At 61.1% G+C, this 16,669-nt stretch overlaps 1 protein-coding gene across 7 annotated transcripts; it reads left to right on the top strand.

Moving 5' to 3' along the window:
- The first annotated feature begins 1,465 nt into the window (after positions 1–1,465).
- Positions 1,466–16,207, top strand: RTKN (rhotekin). 7 transcript variants are annotated; one of them, XM_087723852.1, is made up of 13 exons: positions 1,466–1,890; positions 9,618–9,817; positions 10,448–10,509; positions 11,594–11,647; positions 12,505–12,622; positions 12,918–13,139; positions 13,228–13,322; positions 13,497–13,603; positions 13,755–13,880; positions 14,285–14,450; positions 14,736–14,840; positions 15,072–15,180; positions 15,466–15,609. In XM_087723852.1, the coding sequence occupies exons 1-13, from the start codon at positions 1,780–1,782 to the stop codon at positions 15,470–15,472; spliced, it is 1,482 nt and encodes a 493-aa protein (XP_087579978.1). In that variant the 5' UTR covers positions 1,466–1,779; the 3' UTR covers positions 15,473–15,609. The 7 variants fall into 7 exon arrangements, 6 of the variants coding, with proteins under 6 accessions (XP_087579978.1, XP_087579980.1, XP_087579975.1 ...); XR_015697835.1 differs by having other exon boundaries at positions 14,736–15,180; positions 15,466–15,505; XM_087723854.1 differs by lacking the exon at positions 15,466–15,609 and having other exon boundaries at positions 15,072–15,184.
- Positions 16,208–16,669: the final 462 nt, after the last annotated feature.

A 16,669-nucleotide genomic window follows, 5' to 3' on the forward strand; every position in this document is an offset into this window, starting at 1 on the left:
GGTTCCCCCTTTGAAGGACTTGCCCAGCAGGGTTAACCCCATTTCTGGGTACATTAAACCGTTAAGGCCACCTGGCAACTCTGCCCACTCTCCCCACCAGGCAGGTAGGAAGGGCTGGGCAGTCAGTCACCAGATGGACAAGGGACGGAGGCCTGATCCACTGCAGCCTTGCTGGAATCCCTTCCCTGTTACTTTGCTTTTCCCCTCTGCTCTCGCTGCTCCCGCTTCCCCTCCAGGCCCCATGAAGAAGACCGGCAGGGCCTCCTCCTCCTCAAGCCTCCCCTCTTGGTGTCCGGAGGCCAAAGGCGTCTTCAGGTTTGGGCATGGAAGCTTCAGGGTAAAGAGAACCCCAGAAGAAGCTGCCTTGGCTACTGGGGGTAACAGAGGCTGCAGTTCTGACCCTGCCTTGATTTTCAGGTTTCCACAGACCGGGACGACTCATCCCATGCATGGGTCCTATCCTGCAAATGGCTGGTCTGGGTATATTCCTAGTCTGATGAACAGAAGGACTAGGAGAGACACCATAGCAATCTTCTTCGATACCTCAGGGATTGCCACGAAGAAGAGGAAGCCAAGCTCTTCAAAGCATCTGAAGGCAGGAGAAAAAGCAATGGGTGGAAACTAATAAATGAGAGAAAGAACCTGGAAGTTAAGAAGAAACTTCCTGACAGTGAGAACAATCAATCAGTGGAACTTCTTGCCTCCAGAAACTGTAAATGCTCCAACACTGGGAATTTTAAAGAAGAGATTGGATAACCATTTGTTCGAAATGTTGTAGGGTTTCCTGCCTAAGCAGGGGGGTGGACTAGAAGACCTTCAAGTCCCTCCCAACTCTGTTATTCTATTCTAAATCACTCTTCCATTTTGAGTTTAAAAGAGTCACCCTTAAGCCACCATTGCTAGGATTCAGGGCGTTTGTAAGAACCCAGATCCTTCGTCTCATATTAATCCTGTTGCAGCCAAACTGGCAGTTTTAAAAAATCTGGCAGCCCTTCAGAAGTAAGGCAGGATCCACAGCCTGCCATCCGGCGCCCTTGTCTTGGGGTGGGGGGCCCATTGCTTGGGGCAACCAGCCAGCCAGCCCGCCCCTCCCTCAAGGCCAAAGAAGCCAGCGGCATCTCCTTGGCCGAGGCTGGCCTTGCAAGGAAGGTCAAAAAACGGGGCACAGGAGGCCAACCTCCACCTGCCACTTGTCAGCTGTCGGCGGGGACTTTGGAGTCTTCCAGCGGGGCCACCACCGCATCTCACTTGCCCCCCCCCCCCGCAGCTGCAAGTCCTTTCCGCAGCTGGCTCTGGGCAGGCGGCCCTTCTCTTGCAGGCACCGGCCTTCAGCCCTCCCCCGCTCTTTCCGAGGGCCTGAGCGGGCGGGGCGGGGCAGGGCGGGGCGGCCGGTGAGCGCCCAACAGGCTTCAGTTCCTTGGGGAGTCGCTGCTCGCGCCAAGCGGAGACTCCGAAGTTGCAAGTTGGGCGAGTTCAGCCACCAAGTTCCGCGGAGGCAGCCCGGTCTCGCCGGCACCTCCTCCCTCCCGGCAGCGGCTGAACCCTGCGCGGAGGGAGGCGCTCTCGGCGGGGCGGCTCAGCTCCCTGCGGGCCGAACTCGCGGGGGCGGCGCCGTCTGCTGGGGCGCGGCGGGCAGGAGCCGCGATCCCGCCCAGGTGGGCCGGCGGGCGCAACCGGGGACTGTCCGGGCAGAAAGCGAGGAGCCGCCCAGAGGCCAAGTCCTTGCGGAGGCCGGGCGGGAGCGCTGCGGGGGCGGCAGGAGCGCCCGGCGACCGGACCATGTTCCAGCGGCACCACCGCAGCAGGGCGACGGTGGCGCGCGGCTCCGCGCTAGAGATGGAGATCCGGCGGGGCCGCTTCCGCCTCAGCCTCCTGGCCGAGCCGGAGCAGGTAGGGCGGGGAAGAAGCCGGCCGGGAGGCGCTCGGCGCTACGAGCCGTGGGAAGCGTGGGGCTGGGGCGGCTGCGCCAGGGCCGCCGAGGAGCCGGCGGAGGCCGCCCACCTGTGGGGCTCCGGGAGGCGGGCAGGTGCTCCGAGGGCGGAGCGGGACCGGGTAAGCGCGAGGGGTTCGGTCGCCTCCCCGTCTGCCCTTCTGGGGACCCGCGGGAGCTCCTCCCCTCCCCTCCTGAAAAGCCCCCCCCCGCGCCGCTTCCCCCGCCTTGTGCTTTTGCCGCGCCTGCTTAAATCCGCGTCTTCAGCTGAGCGCCGCCGATTCCGAGTGGGGGGTCTCTGGGTGGGATCCGAGGCCGCAGACTGGGCAGATGCAGCGACCCCCCAGCTTCCCATCTAGACTGGGGAGAGGATCTGGAAGGAAGGTGAGCAGGTCTTGTGTGGTCACACACACACACACACACACACACACACACACACACACACACACAATCTGGAAAGGTGTCCAGAGCTCCGACCCAGCCTGATTCTGGCTCCCAGGTGAGCAAGGCCCCTGGGGCTTTTGCGGGAGGGCGAAGGAGCTGTGGTCACAGGGGGCTGCCTGTGGGGACGCCGGTGGCAGGGTCCGCCGCGGAAGAAATTGCTGCCTTTCCAGGGCTGGGGGGCAGGAAGAATGTGGCTCTTGCCTGGGTGACTGCTGAGGTTTCCAGGCCTTTGGGAAGCCCTGAGATGGCTTTGTGATCCCACTGGCCTGCCGTGGCCGCTCCGTTTCCCTTCTGCCGCTTTTTCTCCCTTGGTTGGCAGAATGCGGCCGGGAGAATTCCCCAGACAAGGAGGCCCAAAGAAGCAGATTCATTGTGGTAAAACCCTGAAGCCGTTTTGAAGGAATTCTAGCGAGGGGGGGGGGTATTAAATGTGAGCTTTATTTGTAGTCACCTTCAAATTTCGGTACTTCTTTTTCTCACCTGCTGCCATCAGAGACTAAGGAAGTTCCCTTCAGGAGCCTCTGCTGGATCCAGTCGCAGGTTGTTCACCTGATGGAGGGGAAAAATGTACCTAAGCCTCTCGGATGAAGACTCTGGACTTCTATGGAGTTGGCACAGTTTTAAAATTTGAATTCCCAGCCAAATGTATTTTTCATATGCCTGAATGATGGGGCAGATGATGAGATGGCACCCTCGATTTTGCAGGATTAATGTATCCCATTAGGGGGAGAACAGCGATGGGGAGGGGGGGAGACAAAACCCTTGTCTCTAAGAGTGTCTGGGAAGTGGGAGATTAGTGGGAGCTTTGCTGGGGCTACTCAAAATGTTTGGCCAGCTTTCAACTGCTGCCTTGGGCTCCCAGCCACACAGACAGAAAAGGGCATGGGGTAGTCTAGTGGGTGAGGCTGCACATGGCCACAGTGCAGCTGTCTCTGGGCCTCCTCATCTGTCCCATTGGGCTTGTTGTCACGGTGGAGAGGCAGGCTGGAGGGCTGCGGAAGGGTCCCTGGCAGGCCTAGCCGCCTCCTGCAGTTCCCGTGAAGCCCGGATAAAATGGGGCAGCAGCCTCTGGATGTTGTAGGAACCAACCGCTCCTTGAGGCCCAGGGCTGGTCAGGCAGGAATCTTGGTAGATTAACAGTTATGGAAGCCAGCAAGCCCAGTTGGGGCCATTTGGTACAAGCCAGGCAGCATATCATGGTTTGCAAGGTGGTCTGTTAGAATAGGATTTAGCTTGCCTCAGATAGGTCAGCGTGCTTGGGATAAAACTGGATTGTGCCACGCTGGTTCCCTCTGTGACAGGAAATTATGCATGATGTAGCCCAGCTGCAACTGAGACTAATCACCTGCTCTGCATCTTTTCCGACTGCCTGCAAAGGATCATGGATAGCAGCCTCCGTGGCCCAGGGCCCCTTTGGGCATGGAGGGCAGCGTCTTTGGCTGATCCCATGAGGACTGGTGACATAGAAGACTGGACTTGGGTCAACGGTAAACAGCATGAATTAACCGGTGAAAGAGAGAAGGGCCCTTTGGTTGTCTGTCTGTAGAAGTAAGAGAAAGAGGACGACATATGAAGGGGGCAGGGTGGGGTGGGGTGCCTGATCCTGATGAGTGGAGTTGAAGTGAAGGGCTATAAAGTACAAATGAATAAAATCATTGTGACGTAGGAATCTGTAGGTTGGTGATACTTGCATTTAAGGGAGCAGCTGAAAAAAGTTGGGAAGAAATTGCATGAAAAGAAAAATATATTGTAGAAAGTGTCCTAAGTGGATGGATATGAAGGAAGAAGAGCCACTGGGGGTCATAAGAGATTAAGATGATTGGAAAAGGGAGTTTCTGCTTGGAAAATTCACTGCTTAAGCAAACCTCTGCTTATATGTTCAGATGGCGAAGGGCACGATAGAAATAAAAAAAAAATCCTTACTCGATTCATTTATGCTGAAAATCTCCTTACAACCTGAATAATGGAAGTTGAAAGTGGACACACCCACCTGGATAGTAAATTACGTTGCAGAACAAAACAGGAGGGTGCAGATTTGTGCTAACAGAAGGTCTGGAAAGAAGGCTGGGTGGAAGAAAGTGAAAGGGGCTAAGAAAAATTCACAAAAGAAAACGATTTCTGCATAAAATGAGAAAGATATGGAATAATGGAATTTAACGTGATCCAGGATGAAACTTAGAACTTGAAAGTTAGGGGATTCTCAAAGTAGCCTGTCTGAGTTGTGCAGGGAAATGGCAAATGCTGTATATGTTACAAAAATGATGAACAGGAAGTCCTAAAGGCTCTGAAAAACAGCCAGGTTGCAGGTAACTGGCAAATGTTAAAATATGGCTAGGTTTTCCTTGGGGGGGGTGTTGCCGTTTCCAAGGGGGGGATGTGCAGGGATATTATAAGGTTCCTGCTAGGCGCAAGAAGTACTCGATATGGTGCAGCCCAAACCTCTTCTAGCAGTGCAGGTAAAACATGGAATAATAGGGTTGGAAGGGACCTTGGAGGTCTTCTAGTCCAACCCCATAGAGGGCATGGATGGAAGGACAAGGAGCTGGATCCCACAGGAGGGGAAGTTGCCTTCCCATCTACCCAGAAAGTCTCAGCAGGCCCCGGAGGAGGTGGGGGCTGGGCCCATGGTGTGTATCTCTTCCCTCGTAGGCTGCAAGCTGGGCAAAGAGGAAGAATTGCCGGGTGGAGGGAGGTAAATGGACCCTTTTCTCACTCTGGATCCCTTGAGGATCTCGGCTGGGACCAGGGTGGATCACTCAAGGACAACTCAGATGTGGGCTGTGAATTGGCCAATCATAGAAAATCATTCACGATGGTCAAAGCTGGGAGTGACTGAAATGCTCCACCCAGTCAGCCGCATGGTGGATGCGGCTCAAATTTGGGGGAAGCCGTGAGGGGGAAAAACTGCTCAGGGAAAAACTGGGCCGCCATTCGCTCAGGGAAAGGCGCTGGGGAACCGGAAGCTGTGAGAAACGCAGATGGCAGGCTGGGCCGCTTTAGGAAAGAGACGGGAGGAGGATAAACCCGGGCAAGGCCTGCAGCCCCGTTGCACAGCTCCCACCGTCTGCATTGGGGGCGGGGTGGGTGATGCTCTTTGGAGCAGGATTCATAGTCCCAGCTCTGCCCCAAAGGTGCTTTTCCAAGAGGATTTTCTTTCCTTTTCCCTGAAGACATTTCGCTTCTCATCCAAGAACTCCTTCTGCTGCCTGCTGGCTGCCTGCAGTTCGGCTGTTCAAATCTCACCAGGCTCAAGGTTGACTCAGCCTTCCATCCTTCTGGGGTGGGTGAAATGAGGACCCAGATTGTTGGGGGCAATATGCTGACTCTGTAAACCTCTTAGAGTTGGGCTGGAAAGCACCGTGAAGATCTATGTCTGTTGCTAAGAAGTTTCTTCAGCTCTGGAGGAGAAGAACTGAAGAAGCTTCTTGGATGAGAATTGTCTTCAGAGGAAAGAAGAAGAAAATGCAGCTGGCTCTTGAAGAAGCCCCTTTGGGACAGCCGTGACCTGAGTGGCTGAGAAGCTCCGTATAGACATTCAGTCCCAGGGCTGGAAAGGGAAGTTTGTGGAGCAGATCTCTTACCTGGGGAAATCCCGGCTGGCCATTAACTTGGATCATATTAAAGGGGGTTAAATTAACTGAAGAATGATCTCCAAGGACCCCCTTGGGAGGCTCGGGCTGCGGAATCCATAGCCAGATCTCTCCTGCGCCCCCCCCTCCCACCAATCTGCTCAGCCCTAGGAGAAGGGCAGCCCCTCCCCTGCCCAGGCCACATTTTCCACCCTGCCTCACAAAGGATGGCACCCCAGGAAGAGCCACCCAAAGAGGCCGTTGGTTGCAGAAGAGGTGGGCACGGGAGCCCCCTGGCACCTCCCTGGGGGTTCAGCTTCTCCTCTTGGCCCTTGAGGGGACATTGGCTGCCCTCTGGTGGCCGAGGGCTGGCACAGCCTGGTGGGCTTCTGGCTGGGGCTTGGACCTCAGAAGGCAGAGGAGTTTCTGGGCTGGAGCTAAGGCGGTGCCTGGCTGGGGTTGGTGGGCAGAGAGGGCTCCCCTGGCCGAGATCGCCGGGGGCAAGGGGCTGCCCGCCCACCCGCCTGCTTCCTTCCATCGCAGGGTGGGCGGGAGGGAGGGACGTGTCTGAAGGGGAGGGGAGGCTGCTGGAGAAGCCAGCTAGGAGGGGCGGCCCTTGTAAGATGAGCTGGAACAGGAAGGCTGGTGGGGGGGGGGGAGCCAGGCAGATTTCCTGTGCATGGAGCGCCTGTGACGACCCAGGAGGGAAGGGTAGGGGGACAGGAGCAAGGCAGCCATCGTCGCGTAGGAGGTAAGAGCTGGGGAGGGCTAGCGGGGCAGAGCCCCCACTGCTGCACTCTCGGCTCCGGAGAGCGGAGGAAAGTCCCTGGGCTGGTCAGCAGGGGGCAGCAGCATCTGCCTGCCCAGGGCACCCCAAAGCCCCTCAGTCCAAACCGGCCCTTCGGTGAAGCCATGCGTGGGCAGTGGGAGCCCCCCCCCACCCGGCCCTGGCTGGCAGGGGGTTGGCTCTGCAGAGCCTGGAGGGGAAGGGCCGTGCCCTGCCTGGCAGCTGGGTGCAGCCTCTGGGCCCCCCAGCCCTGCCCTTTCAGGCACAGTGGCTGCTTGTTCTCAGGGTGGGCGTTGGAGCTGCTGGGCTGGCACAGAAGAAAGGGCCTATTCTTTCCACAGCTGGCCCAGGAGACCGGCATCTGCTGACAGAGGGGCCGGGGCAGTGAGGCTGCGGCATCTCCCACCCTCCACCTTGCCTCAGAAGCAGCCCCAGGGTCTGCTGGGCTCCAGCTCCATGGGAAGCCGGGCTTGGGGGTCTTTGCTCTGAAGCCACACCTCCAGGTGGGCCTCGGGGAGGGGGGCGCGCAGGGGGCCTGGGGCAATGCAGGACAAGCTGCACATCCTGGAGGACCTGAACATGCTCTACATCCGGCAGATCGCCCTCAGCCTGGAGGTACCACGCTGGACGTTGCTGCTTTCAGAGGGTGCCGGTGTGGGGGGGAGAGTTTGTGGTTGTGGGTCAGCCTGTGGGTGGGTGTATTTCAATTTATAGGGTCACCCATTTCGCCAGTGTGACTCGTGGGGCGCCTGCGGGAGGACTGGAGGGCCTGGGAGAAGCCCCCCCCCCCCTGCAGATGCCTGTTTCTAAGGAGGGGCTGCAAACTGAGGGCATGGACTTTGCAGATGTGTCCCTCCATTTTCGGTGGCAACCGTGTGGCTGCCTTCCAGGATGGGCCTTTGACTCCCCTGGGTCTCGGTGGGGTCCCCAGCAGTCCTCACGCGAGGGGAGCAGTGCTGTTCTCAGCTGGCAGCTTCTTGGCGCCTCCGGCAGGGGCCCTTCTCCTTCGCGGGGCTCCCTGGGCTGGGCTCTTTTAACCGCGGCTGCCGTGCGCTCTGCCTGTGGCTTCCTTGCTGCATCCCGTGACCTCTACCGCTCCCCTTGGCCTGAGAGGCCAGTGGGCATGTGGGCTTGGTGGGCGCTGCCCAGGGCCTCCTCGCCGTGTGCCCTGCAGTGGCCGGAGCCCTGGAACTCCGCGTGTTTCTGCTTGGCTGCCCAGCGGAGGAGTTGTGGGGGGCTGGCAGGATTGGAAGGCGGTGGCATCTCTCGCATTGCCCTCCTGGATCTTGGAAAGGGGCAATGCTGATCAGGAAACACCTTGCCTGGGACCCTAAGAGGGCATCAGGTGGCTCCACAGAGTTCGGGGGAGGGGATGACCCCATGATGGCTGCAGAGGCATGAATATTTGCTGCTTGCAGCTGTCCAGCCTTCAGACCCCCCCCCAACTGCATGGCTGAGCCAGGGAAGGGCCCAGAGCCGGAGGTGACAGCTGTCTCCTTGGGGGGGGGAGGGGTCCTTCAACCTGGGCCTGGGTCTCCCTGCTGCCTCCCTGAGCTGAGGAGGCTTCCCCGCCCCTTTGCTTTCCCTTTGTCCTGGCAGCAGAGGGGGCATCTGGTCTCGGGGTGAATAGAGGCAGATGAGGCTGGAGAGAAAGGGAGGGGCCCCTTGGGGAGGAGGCTGCCCTGCCTGAGAGCAGAAACCCATGTGCCTTGGCACCGAATGCCCGAGGGGATCCCTCCCCATTTGCTCTCTCAGCCTTCAGCGGATCGGGCCCTCTCTCTCCATCACCCCCCCCCCCCATGAGGGTCCCCCTCTCTGCTGGGAGAGAAGGCAGCCCCCCCCCGGGCTCTGGGAGGGGTCCCTCCGCAGTTGCCTCCTCCTCGCGGGGCCCCCGCAGATCCCAGGCGGCCTATTTTTAGGCAGCGGTGATGTCACAGCCCCCCCGCAGCCCCTTCCCAGGCGCCCCCTCCCCGCCGGTGCAGCTGCCGCCCGCAGAAAAAGCTCGCCGCAGCGGAGCGAACGGGGCGGAGGCGGCCTCGGGGTATGAGCCGGCGGCATGGAGAACGGGAAGCCGGCCATGGTGAGCGCCGGGCTGGGGGAAGAGGAGGGGGCGGCTGCCGGAATAGCCAGAGCTTTGGGGGCGGCCGAGCGCATTCCGAGGGGGGGGGCACCTCCCTACGTCCCAATGAAGGCTCTGAGGGGAGGGGGGTCACGATCCCTCCTGCTCTCCTCCCTCCTCTGGGTTGGCCTCTATGCCAAGGGGGCATCCCAAAAAGAGCTGCCCCCCTCCCTCCCTCCCCCCCCCAGCATTCCAAGCCCAGAGGCGGGTGAGCTTCTCTGCCTTACAGCTGCCGCAAAAGCTGCCCCCCTCCCATGGCCAGCCAGGTGCTCCCCCCAGTCTGAAAAGGGCTGGGAAAGAGACTGGGGTGGGGGGGATTGAAGGCTGCCGGATGGGTGAGGATTTTCACTGGGAGGGTCTGCTGTGGGCTCCCCCAGCCCCCATTTTATAGCAGTGTCTCTTCCTGACATTGGGGGGGGGGGCTCGGATCCCTGCTCCCCCTGCAGTGAAATGCCTCCTTTCACAGCAAAGCTGCCTTTCCGTGAGTGGGAGGGAAAGGAGGGAGGGCAAAGGGGGATGGGGCCCTCCAGATGTGGGGCTGCTCTTATGGCGCCAGGCTCTTCCCTGAACCCCCCTGCCAGCGGATGAGGGAGGGGGCTCCGTGGGGCCGCCACTTCTCTCCCCACCGGCCCCTAAAGCCTTTGGGCGCCAGGCCAGCTCACCGGCTTCCCCTCCTCCACCCACCTCCAGAGCCTTCTGTCCCAAGACCCCCTTCCCACCCCAAGACCTTTGCACCTTCAGCCGCGTCCCCTCCCCTCCCCCCCCCAGGGCACAGACCTCCAGAAGAGAATTGACCACGAGATCCGCATGCGGGAGGGGGCCTGCAAGCTCTTGGCGGCCTGTACTCAGCGGCCGCAGGCGCTGGAGGTGACCAAGAGCCTCCTGGTCTGCAACAGCCGCATCCTGGCCTACATGGCGGAGTTGCAGCGCATGAAGGAGGCGCAGGTGATGCAGCACATGGCTCGGCGGTGAGTTGGCCTCCGGTATCCTTGCTGGGTCGGTGTGCAGAGAGCCTGGAAAGTCTGAGCCCCTCCCTCCCTCCCACCCCCACCCCCACCCGGCCAGTCCCCCCACACCCTGCTGGGTTCTGTTGCCATGGAAACCTGCTGAGGCCCCCCCCTTCCATTGCCAGCATCAGGGGAGGCGGCTGGCTCCCTCCCCCTGGCGGCCCTTTCCTTTCCCTCCCTCCCTGCCCCTTCCTTCCTTCCTTCCGTGGGGATTGGGAGGCAGTCAAGGAAGGGTCTCTGGGAAGGAGCCCCGGGAGCGGGGAATGTGCGGAAGGGGCGAGGAAAGCCTCCCCTCCTGGCAGCTTCAGGGTTTCTGACCTCCCTTCCGCCATGCTGGGCAGACGGCAGAGCAACCCCCCACCCACCTCCCTGCCCTGAGTCCCTGCCCCAGTCCCTCCTTTGGCTTCGTCCAGGTGAAAACGGGTCACGGACTCCCTTCTCCACCTCCGTCCCCCTGGTATTAATTCTGCCTGGGGACAGCCAGAGCCATGAACTCTGTGCTGGTATCAGAGGCTTTTCATGATTGTGGTGGCTGATGGTGTAATCTAACTTGCTTTCACTCTCTCCTCCCCATCCTGCCCCACAACCTAGTCCTTCTGAGGCTGGATCCACGGACGGTCGCTTACCATGTCGGGGCCGAATCTGTGTCTCGGGTAAGGAGGGGGCTGGTCCCCAGGGGTCAAGCCTGGCCGAGCTTTGCTCCCCGCATGCAGGCCAGCCTCTCGGTGGGCAAGAGAAGGAACGGGAGGAAGGGTCTTGTCCCAGTCACTGACCTCTCCATGGGACGTGGTATTTTGCAGGCCGTACACGCCTTCCCAGCCTCAGAGAGCGAATTAGTTAAGAGAACAAATCCCTGTTTTAATTCACCTTTTGGGCTTTGAAAGAAGAGGATCCTGACAGTCGAATGAGAGTCTCATTAGCATTCCTATTGGCTAATCAGGAAAAGTTTGCTAGGCATAACAGAAGAATCTCACCGAAGGAGGAAGGACCCCCCCCCACTGCCCCAACTTCATTTCCCCTCATCTGGGCTAAGGAAGCCGGGCAAAGCTTCGCCTCCTGCCCCAGTTCCTGCCTGCACCGCAGGTGGAGCCGACCCTTCAGGCAGCCTTTGAAACCAGCAGGGCCCCCCTGGCGTTTTTGTAACCGTCTTCCAGTCAAGGGACGGCAACTGGCGTTTTCTCCAGCAGAGATGCTGGTTTCCCCCCAGTTAATCCCACCCTTCCGTTCCGGCTCCATCTCGCCCAGCCAGGCTCAGCTTCCGGTGCCTTAGACCTGTGGGGCCAGGGCAGGGGGCAGGGGAGGCTTCCCCCAGCCCAAAGCGCAGCGTCTGTGCACAGCCAGGATTGGCGTGGGGCAGCAGCCCCCCAGGCCCTGCTGAAGAGCTCCCTGACCTGGCCTCACCCAAGGGATCGGTTGCCCGGCTTCTGCTCAGGCTGGGCATCTGCTTCCTACCTTGCTCCCAGGGAAGCGCAGAGGTCCCTTGGAGGGGGCTGAGCTGAAGGTGGGCAATTTCTCCATCCCACTGGAGGCCACTCGGGAGAGAAGCTTTTCCCCCCAAGCAGGCAGGCAGAGCAGAAGCCGAGCGAGCCGGTCGCGGCCTACGAGGCCACCGCGCTGCATTTAGTTTGCCTCAAAGGCGGGTTTGGTGGCCGTAAGCGAGCCGCGCGTCATCGGTGGCCTTAATGCCACGTGTGGCCCTAGAGATCGTGGTCTGCAGCTCTCTTCCCTTTTTTCCAGATCTCCGGATCCCCCTGATGTGGAAGGACACGGAATACTTCAAGAACAAGGGGGGTAAGTCCCCTCGCTGGTGCTCCCCACATGGTCCGTCTCCTCCCCCCTTCCGTTCGCTCCCCAACTGAACCCGGCCGCTGCCCACAGACTTCCCTCAGGGCACTGTGCTCTGCTAGCTCGGAAGGAGCTTGTGCACCAGAGACAAATTCCTTTGTGTGTCAAATCACACTTTGTGATTAGACAAGCATTTGATCCAAAGCTGCCACGAGCCTGAGTTTAGCTGGAATCTCCTTTGAGAAAGAAAGGACGGCCCTATTTGATGTCTGTGATGCCGCAGATGCCCGGCCGGCCTGCTCTGCCCGCTGTCTGACTTGGCATGGCATTTGAACAGAAGAGGGTGCGCAGAAGTGACCCTTCCCAGCCCAGGCTCCCCTCAGGTGGTCTCGGCTCCCGTCATTCCAAGGAGACGGCTGTGTGTGTGAATTACGGTTGAGGAGGCTGTGGGAGCTGATCTCAGGGTCTCCATGGGGTCCTGCTCCTTCTGAAGGGCTCGGTGCCCTTGTGGGTCCCATAGCGGAGGGGCCCGGGAATGGGCCTTTTCCCCCACGGACCCCTCCCATGCCTGGGACAGCTGCTTCCTGGCGGGGGGGGGGGGGTTTGCAGGGCAGAGAAAAGGCGGCTGTAGAGAGTCCACTTTGTGCAGGTTGCTTTGGCCCCCTGGTGGATGGAAGTGTTATTGCGGCTTTTGCTTTTCCTGCATTTTTTCTTCTATGCCGCTGGCTCAGTTGGAATGCCGCTGAATAGGAGTGGAGAGGGAGGGGATGGGTGCAGCACGGGAAAAACACATGTGTGCGTGTGTGTGTGTGTGTGTATTGCAGCTGGGGCACCAAATGCCCCATTTCCTCCTTTTTTCCCAGATTTGCATCGCTGCGCGGTGTTCTGCCTGCTGCAAATCGGCACAGAAATCTATGACACGGAGATGGTGCTGGTGGACAGGACACTGGCTGACATCTGCTTTGAGACCTCGGTGCTCTTGTGAGCCTCGCCTCCCTGGCTGACCACTCACTGACCATCCCGCCTCGGTCCCAGGCAGGGAAGGGGAGGAGGGGGCCCACCCGACTCCAGATCCGACGGGTCCCCAGCACTTTGCCTTTTGGGTGGAATTGGGCGTTTCGGGGCCTGGTGGGAATGGCAAAGTCTGTGCCCCAGGGAGGGTCAGGAAGAAACCTGAAGGCCCCTGGAAGGTCGCCTTGGCGCTTCCGGCCGGCCAGCTGGGATCCTGGCTGTGCTCAGAGCCTGTGTGGGGCATCTCCTCCTCCTCTCTCCCCAGCACCGAGGCTGCTCCAGGCTTTGAGCTGAAGATTGAGCTGTACAGTGCCGCCCTTGAGGAGGACTCGGCCCTTGGCGCCACCCCCAAGAAGCTCGCCAGCCGCCTGAGCAGCTCCCTGGGGCGCTCCTCGGGGAAGCAGATGCGGGCTGCCCTGGACGGGAGCAGCTCAGGCAGCAACGGGGGGTGCAGTCCGCTCTTGCTACCCCCAGCCCCCAGCACAGCGTGAGTACCCTCCTCACCTACCTGGGGGAGCCTGCAGCCCCCCCGTCCCCCCAGCTGCCTCACCAGCAGGGCGCCCCTTCTTTTTCAGGGGGCCCAAGTATCAACTGCTGGCCTGTGCCCACCTTGGCCTTCCGCAAGTCCAGGACGCCTTTCGCACCCATGACCTGCTCATCACTGGCAACGGTAGGCCCAGAAGATGGCTGCGGGCATCCCCGGCACCTGGAGTTGGGGCCCTTCCAGGGCGACTGGGGGTCTTGGGAGGCTGAGGAGCGGCTGCTCACCTGCTTGAGCCAGTGGCTGGAGACCTTTTACTGAACCTCCAGTCCGGCCCCCGCCTGACGCCTCCTTCCCCCCCAGAGGAGAGCTCCTTCTGGCTGCCCCTCTACGGCAGCCTCTGCTGTCGCGTGGTGGCCCAGCCGAGCTGCATGGTGGAGCAGGTGATGGCGGGCTTCCTGAAAGTGCAGGTAAGGGAGGGAAGCACCCCCCCCCCACTCCCGGGACACACGCGGTGCCCCCACCCTGCGCCCGAGCCGAGCAGGGTGCTGGGAGGGAGGTTTTGGCCTTGGGGGAAAGGAGAAGGGGGGACGCCAAGGCAGCTGCTGCCTGTCTGTGCAGCAGGGGGAGCAGCCGGACTGGCCGAGGCTTTTCTGCGTCCTGCGTGGCACCAACCTTCTCTGCTACCGGCGCCCTCAGGATGCGGAGGGCCAGGAAGAGGCTGCCTTCACCATTGCCATCAACAAGGTTCGGCTGGGACCCCACGGCTCATGGGCAGGCCCTGCACCGCTCCTCTGGGCACACAAATAAGCCCCCAGGCCCTTTGCTGTCCACTGTCCACGTGGGTCAGCTGAGCAAACCTTCCCAGACTGCCCTCCCTCGCCCGCCCCCATGCCACCTCTTTGCTGGCAGGCTGGGACCCTCCCTCGCCAGGTTTCGGATCAAGGAAAACACCCTGGCTATTAATCTCCCCCACTCAGAACCCCCTTCCAAAGCCTTCCCCATTCCTGGCTTCCCTTCCGTCCTGACGCCCTGGGAGAAGGGAGGCCGTTTCCCATCGCTTTGGGCCCCTTCCTGCCTCTGGCCCAGCCCACGGCCCAGGGCATCTGCCCCACAGCCAGGGTGAGCCCCAGGCCTCTTTACCTGGGCAGGAGACGCGCATCCGGGCCAGCGAGAAGAGCCCCAGGGGCCCCGTCCGCTGCATGTCAGTCACCAACCACTACGGAGGTGAGGAAGTGACCCACACGCTGCAGGCAGAGTCCCCCGCGGAGGCCCAGCGCTGGATGGAAGTCTTCTGGCAGCACTTCTACGACATGAGTGAGTGGAGGAGGGGCGGGGGGGGGGGGGTAAAGGGACCAGGCCTCTCTGGACGCAACCCTGAGTCCGAGGATGGGGCAGCCGTCCAAAGACACAGGGGGGTCTGGTGTCTGGGGGGCATCAGAGCACAACCTTCACCTCTGAGCTGGGTCTGGGGCACTCCCCACTGCAGCCAAGAACACTGGGGGGGGGGCTCCAAGGCCAGACTTCCTATGATGTCATAGGACACATTCCCCCCCAAGCCAGGTGACCCCCCCCCCTTTACTCCTCCGTGCCCCCCCCCAGGCCAATGGAAGCACTGCTGCGATGAAGTGATGACGGTGGAGGTGCCACCTCCGCGCCGGCCTCCGACGCTGCTGCCCAAGCAGGGATCCCTGTACCACGAGATGGGTGAGGCTGACCGGGGCCGGCATCCCTTGGGCAGAAGTGTGGGCAGTGAGGGCCACGCGTGCCTCCCGGATCTGGAGGGGAGGGTCTCTGTCTTTTCTGCCCCCTTTTCCAGCTCCACCCTCTAGGGTCTCTCTTGCCCCCCATCCAGTGTCTGTGTCTGTAACTCTCTGCTCTCCTCCTGCTCTCCTCTCTCTGCATGTCCCTCCTGTCTGTCTGTCCGTCCTGCCCCAGCTCTCCCTGGCGCTGGGGGGCCACCCTCCAACTGCGAGGGGCTTCTGTTGCAGGACAACGCTGTCTCTGCAGAGATTCGGGCACTTCTGTCCAACTATTACAGTGACAGGTGAAGTAACAGTTCCGGTGGAGGGGCCGACAGGGCTGGGCCGAGCACCCCCAGCCGCAGGGAGGAGGGCTGCTATGCCGTGGAGGGAACCTCGGGGAGGGTGGGGAGCAAGGCAGGAGGAGTGGATAGGTGGCTGAACGCCCTCCGGACCCACCAACTGACCAGAGGGCCGTTTCCCGAGTGCTTCTGTGCTGAACGGCAGCTCTCCTAGGTGGGGGCTGTCCCTGAGGGAGCCAGGAGAGCCGCGGGTGCCTCTAACGGAGCCCCTCTCCCCCTTTCCTGCAGCTATTGAGCCGGCCGATGACATTGAGGCGGTGACCGAGATCCTGGCCCGGCGGGTCTCCGACCTGGGTGAGCCCGTGTGGCTCTCTCTCTTTGAGGATTCCTCGCCTGGCATCGCTTCCAGCTGCAGCTCCACCACCGGCCCCACGCAGCCCCCCTGGGGCCGGCCTCGCACTCTCTCGCTGGACGCCAAGCTCAGCAGGCTGAAGGGGCGTGCGGGGCGCCCACCGCCTTCCCCTTCGCCCAAGGCCCGTGGCCCCTCCTGCTCCAGCTCAGGCTCCTCCAGCAGCCGCAGCTCGACTCCGGACTCGGAGCGGACCCTGCAGGCCCCGGCCCGGCCCTGGTTCAACCCTCGCCTGTGGCTGCAGTCCCAGGTCTGAGGCTGCCAAGAATGGAGGGTCTGCATTGTTCTTTGCTTTGCCAAGGCCGCCCTCCCCACCCGTGACCCCAGTGGGGGGCCGGCCTGGCTAGAGAAGCAGCTGGCTACAGAGTGGTGGGGAGGCAAAGCCCCCCAGCCAGACCCCTCCCTTTGCAGGAGAAAAGCCCCTTGCTTTCCCTTGTAAGGAAACTGGAAGGTTTGCTGTTGAAAGAGAAGGGAGGCCGAGCTCTTTCCTTGCCAGGGGCCAAGGGTCCCCATTTGCCTTGACCCCCCCCCTCCTCAGGCGGCAGGGATTTGCATGGGGGAGGAAGTGGGAGGGCGGCAGCCTCCCTTCCTGTGGATATGCATTAAAGTGTGTTGACTTGCCCTTTGTGGTGCCGGCTGGGTCTGTTGGGGAGGGGCTGGCAGAGTCCCTGGGAGGGGGGGGGGCTTTGGCAGCTAGGCTCTGCAGGGCTTGCTGCACTGCTGGGGAGGGAGGGGGGGGCACAGGGGTGGTTACAGTCGAGGCTGGGCTTTCCTGCCAGGGCAGAGACCGGAAAGACCTCCGCCTGAGCCCCTTTCTGGGGTAGGAACGACCTGCTGCAGACCCTGCTCTCCACCCACCCCCCAGCAACCGACCTCCTGGGGCTTTGGGGGAGGGGAGTCTGGGAGGACCTGCCTTTTCCTGGGCTGCAGTTTGGGGGAGGCAGATGTCCCCACCCCTCCCTCCTTCAACCCTGTGGCTCCTACAGTCCCCACTCCAAGAATTTTAGGGAAGGTTCGGCACATTATCGAAGACCCCCTCCCCCCCTTTGGACCTTCTGGTTGGCTCTTTGGCAGGGCTGGCCA

This window comes from Thamnophis sirtalis, unplaced genomic scaffold (assembly GCF_051295495.1).
Source record: "Thamnophis sirtalis isolate CommonGarterSnake01/CBP01778 unplaced genomic scaffold, rThaSir2_p1.2 scaffold_10, whole genome shotgun sequence".
NCBI lineage: Eukaryota > Metazoa > Chordata > Lepidosauria > Squamata > Natricidae > Thamnophis > Thamnophis sirtalis.